The 21308-nt window shown below is 33.4% G+C and overlaps 1 protein-coding gene across 2 annotated transcripts in view; it reads right to left on the bottom strand.

The window, feature by feature from the left end:
• The window catches only part of LOC148285739 (organic cation transporter protein), a 44408-nt gene extending 25842 nt beyond the window's left edge, over positions 1-18566 (bottom strand). The window contains exons 1-2 of one of the 2 annotated variants that reach the window (XM_088232046.1): positions 18153-18566; positions 9390-9537 (exon numbers count right to left, since the gene is read on the bottom strand). In XM_088232046.1, the coding sequence (XP_088088172.1) occupies positions 9390-9532 (143 nt within the window). In that variant the 5' untranslated portion in view covers positions 9533-9537; positions 18153-18566. The remainder of the gene's footprint in view (positions 1-9389; positions 9538-18152) is intronic. The other variant, XM_088232121.1, reaches the window with a different exon arrangement.
• Between the last annotated feature and the right edge of the window lie 2742 nt (positions 18567-21308).

The following is a 21308-nucleotide window of genomic DNA, read 5'->3' as shown; positions in this document are numbered from 1 at the left end:
CTGTATTTCCGCAATCCTCTTTTTCGTCGCAAATCCCCAGACACGGGTAAGATAGGATAGATGGGAGTGAAACATGGCAAAATATACGGCCCGAAAAAGTGTTGTTGGAAGCATGTTCTGAAGTCTATACAGGATTCCAGCAATTGGCGCAATTTTAGATTTTACACGATCAAACTGATCATTCCGGGTTAGTTTTGAATCTATGGTATTCTTGGTATTCTTGCTATATTTATTAGTACTTTTTCGCTGCTGGTAAACCACGTGAAAACACGGGACCGGGACACAACGCGTGGTTGCAATAATCACGTGTTTACACGGCTCCAGGATACAAAGCACAAAAAAAGGAGTGAGATCCTGTATATGTGCAAACATTGCAATGCGCAATGTGGCTCTCCCTAAAGGCCAATGTTGGCAAGACTATCATGCATTTTTTATTTATTTATTTGTTTCTAATCAGTATGAGAAGTTTGAATTGATTTAACTGAGTATTTTCACAATTATGACACTTTTAAGAAACCCTTCACCAATCATGAAATTTCACAAAAATGGGCCGGGCACAGGGTAAATTCTATGAGTATTCGGCCGGTACTCAAAGTGTTAATGGTGCGTAGGGCACTTCATTGGTACACCAAACGCAGCGTATCTTGATCACTTTAGCTACGCAAAGGTAAGATGATCGGCCTTACGCTTCATGTTCCAGTCCTGGAACCATGGATTATTCTAATGTTAAAACACTTTTTCAAATAAAGCTTTCCGTGTCGGGAATATGGATGTAGAATTACGTAATTTTACCAAAAGTCGCTGTAAAATACCGTAATTTAAAACGCCTGAAAGCAATTTTCCAATTTCTCTTTTACTTCACAAAAGTCAACAGATGGAAGAGTTGAGGAAATGTGGATGTTCAAACATGGGCAGAATGGTAAATGTTACACGGTGTGTAATGTGGCCACTTAATCCAGCCAACGACAGGTCATAAACCCTGTAAATGCCTAGACTTCTATATTCCTCTCTCAAAAACGATTTCCCTCTCTGTTGCAACAAAATTTAAAATTTATCTTAAATTTTATCTACAAAATAAAATTAAGTTTTTGTATGAAAAATATAATATGTTTACAATTGATTTTTTTCTAGACACATTCAGCTTACCTGTAAAGGTAACCAACGAAGATACTTTGAATATTCACACGAATATCCACATTTTCATACATAAATATTGATGTTAGTTCATACCGTCGTGACATCTAGCGATGAAGATAGCGTCCGTAATCGCGGCGGTGTGCTGGGGCGGTATTAACGTAGAGAACGCATTTTTAACGCGTATTTACGTACTATAGTCCTTAAAATAAAGCTTGATTAGACTGACAGTTGTCGGCAAAAGTGAGGACATAACTTTGTAGTAACGTCTAAGGAGTGATTTATATTGACACACGAAAAATCGTTCGAATCTGGCATGTTAATTTTTTTTTTTAATCCAATGCTTGACATAAAAATCAACATAATTATATAAAATCAGAACATTATTTTGCTGCGTGTATTTGTACATACACAAATCTGGATTTTCTCCCAAGGGGGGGAGTTCTCGTTTAGTAACATATATACAAAAATCAAAAATGTTACCTGTGTGGATATTCGCTAATAAGCGGAATGGGGAATGTTGTAGTACCTACTCAAAGTGGCCACTTAACCCAGCCAATGACAGGTCATAAGCCCTGTAAACGCTCGAATATCCATAATCCTGAATTTGAAAAAATTCTACCTCATCTCTGTAGGGATATTAATAAAAATATAAAATCAGCTTTAAAACTAAAATAAACCTAATTATCAACGACGTTCTTACAAGGTTACGTCATTTTGCAAACATGTTAGAGATGGGACAAATTGATCAACGTAAATCGATCGAATAAAAAATAATTCATTTGTTGTTACTCATAAAAAAAAGTATTTAACGTCTTATTTTTTCGAAAATAATTGTCTTAAACACACTATAATAGCCTAGGCATTTACAGGGCTTATGACCTGTCATTGGCTGGTTTAAGTGGCCACTTTACACACTGTGTAACATTCACCATTCTGCCCATGTTTGAACATCCACATTTCCTAAACTATTCCATCTGTTGACTTTTGTGAAGTAAAAGAGCTGAAACCTTTATCACGTGGGTGAGATTCATCCGGCCGAACCAAATCACCTACTAGGCAACGCCTGAAAACAATTTTCCAATTTTTATACTTTTTCTTTTACCAGGTAGTAATTCAACAATGTTTGATTATGTCCAAATGCTTGCAGACTGGCTGGATTTCCTCCCTAGGGAGTTGTTCATATTTAATTTTTTTTCAACAGAGAGGGAAAAATTTTTCGAGAAGGGAATATGGAAGTCTAAGCATTTACAGGGCTTATGACCTGTCATTGGCTGGTTTAAGTGGCCACTTTACACACTGTGTAACATTCACCATTCTGCCCATGTTTGAACATCCACATTTCCTAAACTCTTCCATCTGTTGACTTTTGTGAAGTAAAAGAGCTGAAACCTTTATCACGTGGGAGCCCTGTAAATGCCTAGACTTCCATATTCCCTTCTCGAAAAAAATTTCCCTCTCTGTTGAAATAAATTTAAATATGAACAACTCCCTGGGGAGGAAATCCAGCCAGTCTGCAAGCATTTGGACATAATCAAACATTGTTACACTATAATGGGCTTGTTTTTGCATTTTAATATCAATTTTCGGAAACAGAGTCTCATGTTTGTATGAAAAAACCGATAAAATCGATTTAATCGGTACATGATCAGTGATCAATAATTTCCCATCACTGAGTGACATTAGTTTGACAGCTGTCATTTTAATCTAGCTATATTTTAAGGACTATAAATCGGTAGTCAGATGGCAGAAGGGACGATCTGTAATTTTCCAAAATGTTTAGTACAGCTGAAATACGACTCAATTTCAAGACTTCAATCCCCAAACTTAAACATTTTAGTGTTGCTTTTCAATAATAAATTATCGTTCTAAGTTATGGTGTTTTTTTCTATGAGTATTTACTGAAATATTGATTAAAACTTTTGAAAATTAAAAAACAGAAAATAACAGAGTAGACGAGCAATCTCTTCGCGCGCTATACCGTTCAGAATACCAGCCCTTGGGTTGGATTTGAAAGAGATACAGTTCAATCGTGTTGAATAACTTTTATATCATACTGAGACAATCATTGCATTGCCTGACTAAATCAATCATAGCTAATTGCTACCAATTTGTAGAGACAATTATGGCCACTTAAGTATTTACATTTAAATATACACTTTAATAATTAAACCCAATGATTGATACATTATTAATATTCATAGTTTTAAAACCCGATAGGCCCTTCTCAGTTATTTGTTATCTATATGTATCAGGGGCGTGCGGTGGGGTTTTTGATTGGGGAAGCAATTAATATATAAGTAATTGGTACATGTTTACTAGGGACGGAAAGGCCGATAAAGATATTGAAAGGAGGGTGAGTGCCGGGAACAGGGTGAACGGTGCACTAAAATCTACTTTGGCAAACAAATGTTTATCGCAGGAGGCTAAACTAGCAGTTCACAACGGAGTTCTAGTTCCAACTCTAATGTATGGGAGCGAAGTGTGGAATTGGAAAAATAATGATGAAAGTAGGTTGAATGCTGTCGAAATGCGATCCCTCAGGCGAATGTGTGGTAAAACGATGTATGATAGGTGCACAAATGTCGAGATCCGTGAAGTGTGTAAGGCTGAGACATGCATTATTGACAGAATTAAGAAAGGGGTGCTGCGTTGGTTTGGACATGTAGAGCGAATGGACAGCGAAAGAACGACTAAAAGGATCTACGATGCAAATGTTGATGGATGCAGAAAACGAGGAAGACCGAGAAAGACATGGCACGATCAAGTCCATCAAATACTTGAAGATGGACATGTCAAAAGTAGGAATAATCGGCGTGCGTGCATAAGAAGATGTATGAATGTAGAGGAAGCGAGGTCTGTATGCCAAGATAGAGTGTTATGGCGTTCTATCCTCTCTGCCTACCCCTACGGGGAAACGGCGTGATGGTTTGTTGTTGTTGTTGTTGTTGTTGTTGTAATTGGTACATAATAATATACACTGCCCTTAAAAAATTAAAGACAAACTAAATACTTTATACATATGATTAGAAATAAAAACATTAATTTTACATATCTAGTAATAAATTGTAATAACAAATCAACCAACTTCACCATAATACTATAGTTAAAAAACTGCAAAGTATTTTGTGGAATTATATTTTATTTGACTAAAATGCAGTAAAACCAAAATAAATATTATCTTACAATATTTGAGTTTGTCCAAATGTTCGTAGACAAAATACTGGATTTCACCCCCTCGGGAGTCATTAAGATTAACAAATTACAACACGGATGGAGAATACCTTAAATAAGGGAATATGAAAGTCTATGCATTTACAGGGCTTATGACCTGTCATTAGCTGGTTTAAGTGGCCACTTTACACACTGTGTAACATTCACCATTCTGCCCATGTCTGAACATCCATATTTCTTCAATTCTTCCATCTGTTGATTTTAGTGAAGTTAAAGAGCTGAAATTGTTGTGAAGATATTCATCTGACTGAATTATTTCACACACTGGGCAACGTCTACGAACATTTGGACAAACTCAAATATTTTAATGAAACCAACTGGTCCAAGAAGAAGTTTAAAAATTGGGAAATTGTTTTCAGGCGTTGAATCTCTTCGCAACAATAAAGGTATCAGCTCTTTAACTTCACTAAAATCAACAGATGGAAGAATTGAAGAAATATGGATGTTCAAACATGGGCAGAATGGTGAATGTTACACAGTGTGTAAAGTGGCCACTTAAACCAGCCAATGACAGGTCATAAGCCCTGTAAATGCCTAGACTTCCATATTCCCTTATTTAAAGTATTCTCCATCCCTGTTGTAATTTGTTAACAATATACTTTTTGTTAAAAAACATGGCTTTTCAACGAAAATTTATTGGTCATAATTTGAACCCGAAAAATCAATATATGCAGTAGATTATAAACTTTTTTCTTATAACAAATCAACATTATATTGATGTAATGTTTCAATTAAATTCTAGATTTAATTTTGTATTCCCACTCTACCACAAAATAATTATTAAACTATTATGTCAAATACCAAAATCGCATCTCTGTGCTGTGCGGCGCGGTATTGCGTTCGGATCACATGGAAAATAATGTATTGTTATGCTTCGATTGCTTCCATTGCCTAGTGAGGATTTAAGTCTGCGCCTGCGCCCGGACTGCGCGTTCAGTACGGCGCTGGAATGGAATTTCGAATTTGCTTCCATCGCGATCGTTCTTTAAATCGATACCCAGCCAGCCAGTAGCAAGTGCTTGCCGATCAGTACGCGCTTGACAGCGCTGGTAAATGGGTGTGCCGGAGGCTACGTTGCTTTTTAACATATTTTTTTAAGGCGATAGTAAAATTCCTTTACAATTTATCGCGATTATTAATCAAATTATTATCACATAATTTGTTTATGGTAATCTTAATGGTAGGTATTATGACGGATAATTAATTTATTAAATATGCTATTTTATAAACATTATTTGCCAAAATGTAGGGGAACCAAAGGTTCCATGCGTTCTATGAATGGACCGCGCATGATATGTATATAGATATTTATTCAATGACATTTACGAAAAGTACAAAAAATTTTACGCACAATTATATGATCAAAGATAATTCCATATCATGGTGTAGCGAGATTAGATACTTAGGAGTTATTCTTGATAGTAGATTGCTGTTTGGGTCTCGCAAAAATTCTATTGTTGGAAAAGCTTACCAAATGCTGGGCTTCATTTAAAGAATTTCCAAACCTTTTGAAAAACCAAATACATTGAAAACTTTATACAACACTTTTGTATGCAGTAACTTGGAGTTTGCATCCGTTGTGTGGAGCCCACAATACATAACTACTACTACTACCATCACGCCATTTCCCCGTAGGGGTAGGCAGAGAGAATGGACCACCACACACGTCTATCCTGGCATACAATCCTAGCCTCTTCCACATTCATACATCTTGTCATACATGCCCTTCGGTTCTGTCTGCCTTTGACATGACCAGACTTAAGATTTTGGTTTATCTGATCATGCCACGTCTTCCTTGGTCATCCTCGTCTAACGTTGCCGTTTATTTTTGCCATATATACTTGTTTTACCATTCTCTCGTCGTCCATTCGTTCTACGTGACCAAACCATCTCAGAGACCCTTTCTTAATCTTATCAATTATACTTGTCTCAGATTTACACTCTCGCCTGATTTCATCATTCGTAACCCTGTCATACATTGACTTCCCGCACATTCGTCTAAGAGATCGCATTTCAACCGCGTTCACTCGGCTTTCATCCTTCCTCTGCCAGTTCCATGTTTCACTTCCATACATAAGTGTTGGGACTAAAACTCCGTTGTGCACTGCCAGTCTAAACTGACATATTTTCGCTGATTTTAACTGCTTCGATTGACATATTTTTATTAGAAATTACTGTGCTTAGTGCTCCGTTCATTTTGTTGCCCGCATTCACTCTTCTTTCAACATCTTTTTCTACTCTTCCAACTCTTGAAAACATGCTTCCCAGATACACAAATTCTTCTACTTGCTCGAGGCATTCGTTGTTTACATTTATTATGCAGTCAGTAACCTCACTATCCCTTTCAAATACCATCACTTTTGACTTACTTTCGTTCATCGCCAATTCGCTCTCCAGGCATACAACAAGCAGCTTACTGAAAAATTATCCATTTTTGCTCCAATACCCATACATTCTATCTCTTTCATACAGTTGTCCATGTATAGATTAAACAACCATGGTGACATTACACATCCCTGTTTCACGCCTTTTGAGATCGCAAACCAAGATGTAAATCCCCCATTAACTCTTATACACGCTGAACTCTCCTCATAGAGAGACGATACTGCACGTATAAGTTTATTGTTTACTCCATACTTTTCCAACACGCCCCACAATTTCATTCTATCTACTTTATCATACGCTTTTTGCAAATCGACAAATGCGCAGAATAGTTTTTGACTTTTTGCCAAAAACTTCTCCGTTAGCATTCGCAGCGCAAAAATTTGATCCGTGCATCCACGTCCACTCACAATACATAACAAACATAGAAAGAATTAAAAATGTTCAACGAAAATATTTTAAATACCTAGATTATAACAAAAATAAAACGCTTTGTACTTACAGCCAATCTGCCAAACAAAATGGATTTTTTACCCTTAAAAATATACGCACTATATCTAAATTATGCTATTTATATAAATTATTAAATAATAAAATAGACTCTTTTAACCTACTCTCCAAAATTAATCTTAATGTCCCCTTTCACGTGACAAAAAATAAGTATTTATTCCATCTCCCAGTCTGTAGCACTAACTATGCACAACACTCTTTCCTCTATCGTTCTTGCTCTAACTATAATGCTTTTTTTTCATCTATCGATATATTTTACATGCCCTTACTCTATTTAAAAATAAATTAAGACTGATTCTTTCTGTCTGCGATACGATCCCACTTGCTGTTTAATGATGCTCACACTTACACACGCCTGAACATTTACTCCCACACAAATGCACACAAACACACCTCTACACTTACTTACAAATACACATAAACACACCTTTTTATTGTACCACAATTTAATATGTATGATTCTTATTTGGAAACTTCGCTGGTCTGTCTTTAAACCGTATCTTTTTATGTTATTATTTCATTGTCGACTGTTTGTATCTTTAAAATAAATAAATATAGATAATAAATAACTAAGAAGTATTTTGTGGCGTTATATTTTATTTGACTAAAATGCAGTGATACTAAAATAGATATTATCTTGTTAAAAAACATGACTTTTCAACGAAAAAGAATTGGTCATTATTTGAACCCGAAAACTCAATATATGTAGTAGATTATTAACTTTTTTCTTGTACCAAATAATCATTATATTGATGTAATGTTAGAACTAAGTTCTACATTTAATTTTTTATTTCTACTCCATCACAAAATAATAATTATAATATTATGTTTAGTGCCAAAATACCAAAATCGCATCTTCGATATTTTTTAATTGCTTCCTTAGCCTAGTGAGAATTTCAGTCTGCGCCTGCGCGCGTTCAATACGGCGCTGGAACGGAATTCGAATTTGGTTCCATCGCGACCGTTCTTTGCTCGAGATCGATACACAGCCAGCCAGTAGCAAGTACGCGCCGATCAGCATGCGCGTGACAGAGCTGACGGATGGATGTGTTTGGGGGTTACGTTGCTTTTTAACATTTTTTAATAAGACGATAGTAAACTTCTCCACAATTTATCTCAATTATTATTACATTTTTGGTTTATAGTTATCTAAATGTGAGGTATTATGACTGATAATTAATTTATTAAACTATTTTATAAAACATTATTTGGCTAAATTTAGAGGCAATGGTTCCATGCGTTCTATGAGCGGTCCGCGCGTGGTAGGTAAGTGGTTATATCATAGAATTAAGAATAGTCCAGAAACCGCATACGCACATCAAACAGAAGACGACTCAACTACTCATAAATGAGTAGGTTTACGTTTTGACCCATTAGTTTCTTTGTAGACGTCGCTCAGTACGCAACTCCTGATTTGAATTCAACTATGCCGTGTCGCGTCGTTTTAAAGTGTAGAAATACTGCTGGGATCATAATGAAACAGGATGGGATCACATTGCATGCGTAATTATCTAATGAATGTGTAAGTAGCAAATACATTACTTAAAAATTGCATTATTTTTCCATCTGTCAGATTGTCGAAGAAATCAAAATGGACATTTCATTAGTGTTGCCAGGTTAGTATTTTTTTTTACCCTACTTTGCTCATTTAATGATAGAACTAATGAAAATTGGACCTCGGATTAAACAACTCTGTGGTGAACATTTAACCGACATTACCCTTAAAACATCAAATATTATTTAACATGACATAAAAATATCCGTTTTATGTAAAATAAAATTTGTTTAATATTTTAAGTTCAAAGTTCATTAATTCAAATACTCTTATTAAATAACCCTTTATTTATCTACTCTGTTGTGTCAATCAATATTTCCGTGTGCACAATAAAATTTTAGAGAAATAAACACATTGCTTTTTTTTACCTTACATTTGTGTTATGATTACATTTTTTCCCATCGTGCAACATTACGCGGCGACATCGCGAATGCGCGCGGCGAAAGTGGGGCATGGTGGGGGGGATTTTCGGACACAGTCCGATGTATTCAAATATGATTCTACGCTCCTTCTGGACTATTCTTAATTCTATGGGTTTATATACTAATGTTTCAGTAAATAATTATATAGAAACCTGTAGTCGGGTATGCCGGCAGTGAAGACATAAGAGAGGCTGTTAGCGGCTCCGAAGAATACAGGGAGACAGAGGAGCGCGTAATTGATGAGTTGAAATTTGCCCAACTCTCCCAACTCGTCTAGTACCGTGTCGAAGTCCATCACTTCTGTTGAAGAAGAAATTCATATATTAATAGATTAAATAACTGGTGTACCTCTAATTATTTGTTATTAAATGTTGACAAATGTAAAAATATAATCTTTTTGTAGAAATAAATCTCCAATTATTTGTCCATATCAATAAACAACATTCAACTGGAAAAAGTACAGAGATTCGAGATCTTGGTTTTATATTTGATGAAAAAAGCCTCATTTAAAAGCCAAATCATCCACATTACTTCTAAAAAGTATGAAAACTTTGCAACATTATTTACAAATTAAAAATATTGTTAATAATATTTTAAATATGTGAGACGGTTAAATGCAGTATTTATACACAAAGATTTTGATTGCACATCTGTATTTCTTCAATTCTTCCCTCTGTTGATTTTAGTGATGTTAAAAAGCTGAAACCTTTATTGTTGCGAAGAGATTCATCTGATTGAATTATTTCACATACCAGGCGACGCCTGAAACAATTTTCCATTTTTTAAACTTCTTCTTGAACCAGATGGTTTAATTACAATATTTTGAGTTTGTCCAAATGTTTGTTTGTGTAAAGTGGCTACCTAAACCAGCCAATGACAGGCCATAAGCCCTGTAAATGCCTAGACTTCCATATGAAATGAAAAAAAATTAAATATTTTCCCTCTCTGTGGCAACAAATTTAGATGTAAGCTTAGAGTATAATGTATATACTCTAAGGATATAAGAAAAGAATTTACACAAAGATGAAAGCTAGTGGTTATTTTTATTTTTTTATGTATCGTATTATTAGGGCTATGATTTATAAAAGTTTTGTATTTCTGAAATTACTCTGCCGCTTCTCGGTCAGTTCTGCCGATTGGTACGTTGACTCACCGAAAACTGGAAAACTACCTAAACTCTCGTATCATTGGTTGATTCATATGAACTAGTGACGTCATTCAAAGTAGTTCGTTTTTATTTAGATAATTTTCAAGCACCTGAAATTGTCTCTCGCTCTGGAATATTTTATTTATTTATTTATTCATATTTTTTCTCTTACAAACTATAATTAATAATAAAAATAATACGATTTTTTTACGCCGGTGCGAAATGACGTTTACCTGTATTAACACAAGAAAGAAATAAAAACTAGCTGTCTCCACTACGAGACTGTAAAAATTATTAATTCTTTTCAAGGAAATTGTATACGCTTTTACAACAAAGTACCCATTAATATTCAGGTTCCGTCAACAGCTGAATTCAAACGTTTTGTCAAGCACAGGCCGTTTGGAAGATTTTCGAAAAATAATTTTAAAATGTATAAAAATGAACGTAATTTGTTGCAACAGAGAGGGAAAACATTTTTGAGAGGGGAATATAAAAGTCTAGGCATTTGCAAGGCTTATGACCTGTCATTGGCTGGATTTTAAAAATATATTCAATCCAATATAAAATACAAATACATAGTTACCAAAAATGTTTATACAATAGGTAGGTACATTCAATATACATATATATATTTTTTATGGATATAGCCACTCCACTGGCCCACAGGCACGTTCCGGGGTGTCAGTGTATTATTTATTTATACATATCTGTACATAATTTCACATCAATTGTGTAAAAATTCAAAAGAAATAAAATTTAAAAAAATTAAAACATACCTACATCAAAAAAACGAAAAAGGATTTTCAAGAAACTAAAATTATATTCTTATATATGAAACATATTCATCAGCTTCCTGTCTAGTCTTTTTAGCAATCCATTTATGTACTCGAGCTTTGAAAATATTGTTTTTCATTTTGTTCACCAATGTGTCCTTGCTTAAAAAGTCGTATAGCTTAGGGGCCAGAAATATTGTATTTTGTCTTTGCCTATTGGATTAAGTAGCCACTTTACACACTGTGTAAAATTCACCATTCTGCCTATGTTTAATCATCCACATTTTCTCAACTCTTCCATCTGTCGACTTTTGTGAAGTTAATATGAAATTTAAAAAAAATCCTTCTCAAAAAATGTTTCTCCTCTCAACAAATTTAGATCTAAATAACACCTCTGTAGCTCAATCACAAATAACTATCGACATGCTTATAACCATGCTGAGCATTTAAGCGATCACAATGAGCAATAGTGAAAACGCTTAAGTTATCGCAGTCATAAGTCAACGCGTGTGTAATCTCTAAGTCAACGCTCGTGTCGGTTTGTTTTTTGTTTTCCTCGTAAATAAATACAGTTCACTGGCGAAAAATCAGAGTTCACAATATAAAATAATACAATATATTGCATTTGCAAAATAGTAACCAGTACCTAATACCAAAAAGTGAAAATAAAATTTCAAACAATTACTATGGCGACTGTTTTTCTTGACATTTGGCTTGCCAACCGCAAGCTACTTTTTTTTTTTTTTTTAATTTAAAAAAAATAATTTTTGAACCACAACAGGCCAGGAGGCCCAATTAGAGTGGTGAATTACATCACAGAACACCCAGGCATGAGAAAAATAACATTTAATTTTTGTGTTCTCACCGGGAATTGAACCCGGAACCTTCCGTGTGTGAGTCAAGCGTCTTGACCACTTCACCACGGAGGCCGCCTGCAATGAATAGCATGATAAATAATAAATAAATAAAAATAGCAGTTTTTAAAAATTTTCCATATTTACACTGGTGAAATTCAAATATGTGATTGCGCAGCAGGATTATACGTCGCGAAACGTAAATATTTTGACATTTAATATCAGGTGTTCACAGATGTTCCGCATCGCGAATACAATAAACAACAATGATGAGAAATTGTTATTACGTCGCTTATTAGCATGTCGATGGTTATTTGTGATTGAGCTACAGGGAGAAAATCCAGCCAGTCTGCAAACATTTGGACGTACTCAGAACATTGTTGAAAAATGTACTTTTTAATTTCTTTTATTTGATGTTTTCAAATTTCAATTACTTATCATATTTTTACTAAAACTAAAATCCCACCAAGCCACTTTCTGTAGCTTGGTGGATATTATATTTATTTAAAAGTTTATATACATATACAATTGGAATCCACAATACATTACTTATATTGACAGGCTGGAGAAAGTACAAAACAAATTTTTAAAACATTTGAATTTCCGATGCTCTCTTATATTTCCAAATCATGACTTATCTGGACGTTTTCACAAACTGATTAACCTCGAAAAAAGGAGAACATTAATGGACCTCACATTCCTCTATAAAATTATTAACAGTCTAGCTGATTCGTCCCAGCTCCTAAATAAAATTCAAATTAACTGTCCATCACGTGCCCTACGAAATCACCCAACCTTTAGAATACCTAGTGTCAATACGAACTATTGCCAGAATTCGTTTTTACACAGATCGTGTTCCACTTTTAACAGCTTTTTTAACCATATAGATATATATCATACAGGATTACAATTATTTAAAAATAGTGTATTGAAAACTTTTGAATAAAACTCCGGTTGGTCCCTTTTTCTCTTATATCACTCAAATTACATACATTCATATTATTATTATAAATTAAATTTCTCTTTTGAAATTTTGTATTACTTCTAAAATCGCTTTAATGAAATTTTATCGACTTTTCTTGGTTTAAAATCTTCTCCTTAGATTGCTTTTTCAAATTTTAAATGATTACTTGCCATACTTGTTATTCCTTCTTTATTTTTTCTTTTTTCTGCTGCCATTGGCATGTTTTTATACTTGTTATACTTTTAAACTACTTTTAATTACTTATATTATATATGTTAATAAAATCAATATATTGCTGCTCTTACTATAATGTGTCATTAATTTTGAAGATGTTTTTTAAATTGACCTAAATTTAAATTTACTGTCTTATATTTCACTTAAAGATTCTTCTCATCGTTTCTTTGAATCTCTTAAAATAAATATGTGTTTATGTTTTTCCTTTTTTAGAAAAAAAAAAAAATGTTATTACTATTTTATTTTATTTTTACATCTGAGTATTTTTTTCATTCTTTATTTCCATTCTTAATTCTTAATTACTCTTACAAGTTTTCTTCATTTTTAATATTATTTCCATTTGTAAATAGTCACTACAAACTACAAACCTTAAAATATATTTTTTTTTCACTTAAATTTAAATATTTAAACAACTTTCATTTATGTTTTCTTTTTCCTTCTCTTTTTTATACTTTCATAATTAACATTAGATTTAATTGCTTTTTAATATGGAAACTTCACTGGTCCATTAGAATTAAGTCCAATTGTGTAAAATATTAAACTTTGTAACTGTACTGTATGTTTCCTGAATAAAAGAAAATAAAAAAAATAAAAATAAAAAATACAATGTATATACATATAAGGGCGGGCATATTGCCTTAAGGCAATTTCTTCCTACCTACCCAAACCGTTCAGTTTGAGAAAATTACAAATACATGGACATATTGAATCTTACAATTTTATACAAAAATTAAAAGCAAAGATTAACAAAATAAAAATATATAAAAAATTAACACTATACTATGAAGAGAGGAGAGGGGATGGGAAAGAAAGAAGAAGGATAAAGGAACAATTTAAATATTTAGATAGTGACATTTCAATCTTGACTTAAATGTAAATAAAGAAGCGTCTCTAACATTAGTGGGTAGATTATTCCACAATCGAGCGGCTACTACTGTGAAAGAGGAGGCAAGAAAATTAGAGCGATGACAGGGTATTAAAAGGGTTCTCTCGTTACTAGAACGAAGAGATAGTCCGCGTTGTGAAAGAGGTTGGATGAGCTCTCTCAGATGAACTGGCGAAGTGGGATTATTTAAAATATATTTATACTAACTTACATTATCTACATTTTTAAAGAAAATGAATAACAGATACAATTAACAGCCGGAAAGATCAGAATATACATGAATACAGAAATATATAAAAAAAATCTTAATTTTTTTTTTAAATACAAGAAAATATATGATAAATTAAAATATTTACACATTAGCTACTATTCATTTATAAACTTTTGATTGAGTAGCCACTCTCTTATTTTGCTCGCATTTAAATTTAAGATCTTTTGGCAATAGATCAAAAATGCTAGGTACTAAATATTTGAGAGAACCATACTTATTACATACTATTGGTACTTCCAAACCATCATTATACGTAAAGCGTGTATTATGGTTATGTTTGAGAGAAATTTTGAATCTATTACTAAACATTGAATGTAAACTCTTAATAAATCTAAAACTATCTTTATTCCATTTCAAATCAGTTCAAGAAACTATTTACAAAATGCTTATCTTAACATCAAACTACATAATAATAATCGTTATCAAAGTGCTCATTGTAATTGCCCAATATTGATTGGATAGGACAGACAATATCAAATACTTAGGAGTTATTATTGATATGAATTTAAAGTGGAAACAGCAGATTGAAAATATTACTAAGGGCCGGTTGCATCAAAGTTGGTATAAATTTACTTTAAAGTTAAATATTTAAACTTAGTTAAGGCTCAAAATCTGGTAACTGAAAAATTCCGTTGCATCAACATTATTTTAGTTAAGTTAAAGTTAAGAATGTTGCCACTGTAAAGGTTCAAGTTTCACCCTAAAAATTGTTGGGATTTTTGCGCAAGCACGTACTTGTTTATTTACATGTAGCAATACACATGCCCCGCGACGCGTCTTTGGGCACAAACGTTTAAATTTAGTTCCAATTTTCAGTGTGTGCGAAAGGGCGAAGCAGCACTGCGCATTCGGAGAAGAAAAGAACAAAAGGGACATCGTCCTTTTTGAACTAGATAAAAAATTAAAAGAGCAAAAGCTAAAACAAAATGAAGAACTTTTTACTCGAGAAATAGAGCGAAAAAATGTCATTTTTCGGGCAACTGTGGCAGCCTTAAATGCCCAGAAAGAGTTAGCTGAGCTCAATCTAGCTCTATTTAATATAAATAAATAAACAGCATTTCAATACAGTGATGATTTAGATTTATTTTACACCACGCCCGCTGATGATCAAGTCCCGTGTTTTGAAAATAATTAACAATTAAAATTCAAATAATTAATAGTTCTTCACTTTTTTGACATTCGAAATATTGCGATAAAGTCGGACTCTTCCTACAAAAAATGGTCCGTTCGTGGTTTGAACAGTTTTATTTTTCGGTTTAGAATATACTCGATGATAAATTCGTCATCGGAAGACGAAAAATCAGATAAAATTGACATTTTGTGAAACTTTTCACAGATCGATCAATGGATTTCAACACTCACAACGCACTCAACGCTTTTTTGACAGATGGCAGATCGCATTTAACTTTAAACGGCCCCCTAGCTGCCGGTTAAATAAAAGTAACTTTTTTGTTAATATTTAGTTAACTTTTTTGATGCAACGCATTTTGACATAAAAGTAACTTTAATTTGACTTTAGCCCTGACTTTAACGTAACTTTTGTCGATGCAAACCCTTACAAACTTAAAAGACTAACGTATATATTCAAAACAATTCCAAATATAATTAATGTACAGGAACTTTTAAAGATTTATTTGGCATTGTGCCAATCAATTTTGGAGTACGGTATAATCGGTTGGGGTGGTGCGAGTGACACAGTTTTAAATAGTGTATTTGTTGCACAAAAATCCATAGTTAAAATAGGAGTCCCAATACAGACATCTACTGAAGAAATATTCCACAAATCACAACTTATGACACCAAAACAATTATACGCTAAAACATTACTTTATTACAGATTCAAAAACTACTCTTACTCAAATGAAAGACATAACCCCAACAATACATCACAAACAAATAATATAATCACTAGATCCTTAACATAAATACAAAATAAACAAATACAAACTAATACCACTTTCGGACAAAGGGATTTTGAGTATTATTCAATTAAAATCTATAACCTACTTCCACTATACATTAAAATAATCAGTACCGAGAAAATGTTTTAAAAGGCTAAAAAAAATGGATAGTGGAGCTAGGTAGAAGTAAAATGGATTGTCTCATTGGCCCAAACCAATATTGAATCAACCGCTCCACAAGTGTGCAGCTTATGTTAGGTTTTTGTTATTTTCATTGTGCGTTTTGTAATATAAATAATATAGATGTACATATACCTAGTTTTGAAAACTGTGAATATTTTGTTAATTATCTCTGTTTATTAAGTTAGTATTCTTTGTATATTCTCAAATGTAAAAACATTTCAAAAAAGTATGTTGTTAAGTGTCCTCGGCACGGGTAACCCCAGTGAGGTCACATTATTTTTATTATTAATTATAGTTTGTAAGAGAAAAATATTAATAAATAAATATTTAAAAAAATTGTTCTAAAATGATGCAAAGCCACAGTAATCCTCGAACCAGCAGAGTTTCGATTGTTTTGTACAGGAGAACATTTTCACTTCTTTCTTTGTAAATCTCTGCTGGTACAATTCTCTTAACTATAGAGTACTGTAGACCCTGGATCATTTAATATTAGTTTTAGTCGAATGTCCCCACGACTTTATACCATATCTGATGTAACTAGTTATTGTGGATCAACCAATCAATTACAGTGTTAACATGTGCTGGGATACATTTCCGGTTTTCGGGTAGCTATTTTTTTTTTTTTAAATAGTGTATTTTGACGCTACAGAGCTCTACTTTAAAATGTTTGCACAACTCACCAACAACTTTTTTTTTTTTAATCAAAAACTTTGTTCCAAAAACAGAAAAAATTCTAATGTATGAAGCCTATGTAAAAACTAAAATATATTGTACGCAACTACTATGGGGAACCGGATATCAAAATGACATAAACAGACTACAAAGACAACAAAATAAAATATTAAAGTTAGTATTTGACCTTCCCTATCTAACAGCAACTAGAGAACTTTTTAAACAAACTAAGCAATTAAATATAACTGAACTCTTTCAACTAGAATCATTAAAATTTATCCATAAATTAGCCACTAATGTAATTGTAGACGAAGAACTAAAACTTGTAAAAAATTGTAGTCAACATTAACATAATACGAGAATATCAGAAAAATATCATATCCAACTTTCTAAAACAAGACAAGGACAATCAAGACTAAGTTGGGACTGAAATTATACAATAAACTACCAGCCAAAACTAAACAAAAGACTCAGACAAACTTTTCAAAAGCTGTAAAAAATATTATTTTGAACAACAGAGTATGAATAAAAAATGTTTATATCATTTTTGTAAAATGAATGTAATAATCCGTAAGGGTTCATAAATAAATTTTCAAATAAAAAAACAACTCGTGACAATTAAAAATACAAAATTAGAGCATTTAATTGTGTGGCCAACTTTCTCCAAAATGTATGAATATTATAACAATGTCAATACAATGAGGAATTTCAGTGCCTAGGGATATTGAAATTAAAAATTGTTTTCTTACTTGTGATAAAAATCAGAGTATGGCCAAGTTTCTCTAAAATGTACAAAAAAATTTATAAAAACAGTTTCTTGATGTTAACTATGAATATATATGAACTGTTGGTTTTACAAATAAAAGAAATAGAGGCCAGTATGATTACCTCATAGGAAAAACAAACATGAATAAAAACAATAGAATAATGGAATGAAGAAAAAAAAACAAAAGCCACGCGAGTACAAACAAAATTACATACACGATTATTCTATTTTCAAAAAAATATTTGAACAAAAATAAGTACTTACGTGCAGGTACTCTTCAAACCGGTTTTATAACAGGTCTATCAAATTCGCCGTCACTTCATGCCGGCAATACTAGATTATGATGTTCAGAAAATAATCAATATTCCGGCCGTAACACGCGACCGCGCTCAGGGAATCCGCGACAAAACTGAACAGTGAAGAATTATTATAATCGTCATTTTTCACTGCAATCTTTAGGTATAATTTTACGATACGTACTTCGATTTCAATGTCAAACAAATTACATATTATGTATTATTCCGCCGGACGCCATTGACGCGCGGTTAATTTTATATGCCCGGCTTATTAATTTCAAATCAAGCTACAGCTGTGTGATATAATATGCACAGGTGAAATAAAAATACAAATATCGCGTTTATTTTTAGAAGACATTTCAAATATTACGCTTCCGACTTTGACAGGTGTTTTTAGTGTTGCAACTAAGAATAATAAATTATAATGTTTCTAGATTAAAAATAAATACACTTTTCACAGAAAAGTGGGGCAAATTTATACGTTTTATTTTGTTAAATCAACATTTTTTTTGTTGATATGGGACCTCTGACAAATCGATACCCTAGTTCCATAGGGAAAAAACTTAAAATGACTTATTTTGAGTGAACTGCATTTATTTTATTTTTTTGTTATTTTACAATTTTAAGATAATGTTTTTTAGTCAAATTTGGCTTATTTTCTTATTGAAATATGGAAAGCGGGTGTTTTTTTTACCATCAAGCATCATTCACTATAAATTAAAAGATTTTTAGTTATTTCCCTATAGAACTTGGGGTATCAAAATAAAGTATTCTGTTTTTTTTTTAATATTACGATGGTGACGGTAGGTAGTACATTTTTTCCTTGCGACATCGAATGAATTTTCTACAGTGGTTTAAAATAAAAATATTTTAAACTACCCGAATACGCGTCGGCCCTATGGGACAAATGGCACGTATGAAATCACCACGCAATACTTGGGTATCTGCAATGTTTAATGAGGCGGTTCTATTTACACACTGGCCAATTCATCGGCCAGTACGCTGGCGCATATTGGCAGCGAAATTACTAAATTGGCCACACGTTGGCTAAACGTTCATTATCTGCCTGTGCGAGCCAATGTGCGGACGCCAAAATCATACGAAAAACCACGAGCGTCCTCTTCGGTAGTTCGTAGATTACTAAAAGCCAAAGATTAAGATTATACATCTAAAAGCTGGGTCAACTTGTGAATGCGTTGATAATTGTTGAGCTAGGTAGCGCCTTTTGATCTATGTTGAAAAACTGACATCAGGCGAATAGAACGCCGGCGCAAGGGCCAGCGCGTGTCTGCGTCATGCCAGCCACAAATACTCTCATCTACGCGTTGGATGATACTTATCTATTTGTCAGAGTACTGGCGAACGTATTGGCCAGCGTGCAGAGACGTTTTTGAAGCTCGGCGTGTAAGACATGACGTGACGCCAACTGCTAGCCGCTCTTTATGTGCCCGTTTTTAAACTCGAAAGTTATGAATGAGAACTTGTATTTCATACATTGATCGTTATATCCATAGAATTAAGAATAGTCCAGAAACCGCATACGCGCATCAAACAAAAGGCGACTAAACTACTCTTAAAGGAGTAATTTTACGTTTTGACCCATTAGTTTCTTTGTAGACGTTGCTCAGTACGCAACACCCGAGTTAAATTCAACTATGCCGTGTTGTGTCGTTTTAAAATGTAGAAATGCTGCTGGGATCTTAAAGAAACAGGATGCGATCAGATTTCATGTGTAGTAAATGCATTACTTAAAAATTGAATTATTTTTCCTTCTATCAGATTGTCAAAGAAAACAAAATGGACATTTTGTTAGTGTTGCCAGGGTGGTCCATTTTTTCCGCTACTTTGCTAATATAATGGGAGAACTAATGAAAATTGGACCTCTCGGATTAAACGACGCCGTGTGGACATTTGGCCGACATTATCTTTAAAAAGTCAAATATCATTTAACATGACATAAAAACATCCGTTTTATGTACAGTAAAATTTGTTTTATTTTTTAAGTTCAAAGTTAATTAGTTAAATTACTCTTATTAAATGACCCCTTAATTATCTACTCTGTTGTCTCAATCAATGTTTCCGCGTGGACAATAAAATTTTAGAGAAATTAAAAATTGCTTTATAAAAAAAAATACAATTATATAAAATTCGTGTTATGATTATATTTTTCACGATCTGCAAACAACGTGGCGATGCGCGCGGCGAAAGTGGGGGGATTTTTGGACAAAGTCTGATGTATTCAAATATGATTCTACGCTCCTTCCTGACTATTATTATATTAAATAGGTGCGAAGGTTTTCAAGGTCACTGTTGTCAATGTTTTTTTTTTTGGGTGATACCACTCAGTTTACCCTGAAGATGGCTCCTGCAATGGAAGCCGAATCTTCGGAACAAATCCAACACACACGGTATCACCCAAAAAAGAAACATATTGATATTATTATATTAATTATTACTAAAAAAACATTTTTTGTATCTAATTTCCCAGAGGGCTGAACTTCCTCATTCGATACTGGTTGCGCGAGTGGTTGGTGGGATTGAGTGGTTTGTGGCTGGATGGACCGCTAGTGGATGAAACTCCACATATCCTACCCATCCTGTGATCTCCCAACTTTCAATGTTTGTTTATTCTCCTCGTCTCTATGGCCATGGGTAGCTATGGTTGCTATGAGAACAATTTTTCATATTCATAGCAACCAACATCAACAATCACTTTTTTCTTCTTGATTTATTTGTATTGTCAACTACCGCATGTTCATAATTTTATCTGCCCGCATCTGCTCGTCCAATAATCATCTGCCTGCATCTGGACACCTTTACATTTTCTGACCGCCGCGTCGCCACATTCACCTTTATTTTTCCCGAATAACTATAGTAAAAGTGCTGTGTTCCCCGAAAAAGGGAAACACTACCAAGAAGCCAGGACTTGGAGATTTAGCATCCGGATTCCTGTCTCTGACCCCTTTTCCTGACTTCCCAAAGGTAGGATTTTTGTCGGCTGTAGTTTGTTTAGCCGCATACCTTTCTTGTCCATTCTTGCCATTATCACGCAAACGCATCTTTTATTTCCCCACAAAAATTAACACAGATCAACGATTCAGTCAAATAATACCCACACAAAATT

This window comes from Micrasema longulum, unplaced genomic scaffold (genome assembly GCF_059751315.1).
Source record: "Micrasema longulum isolate JH-2025_06_02 unplaced genomic scaffold, ASM5975131v1 h1tg000008l, whole genome shotgun sequence".
NCBI lineage: Eukaryota > Metazoa > Arthropoda > Insecta > Trichoptera > Brachycentridae > Micrasema > Micrasema longulum.
This window is presented reverse-complemented; position numbering and strand designations above follow the sequence as displayed.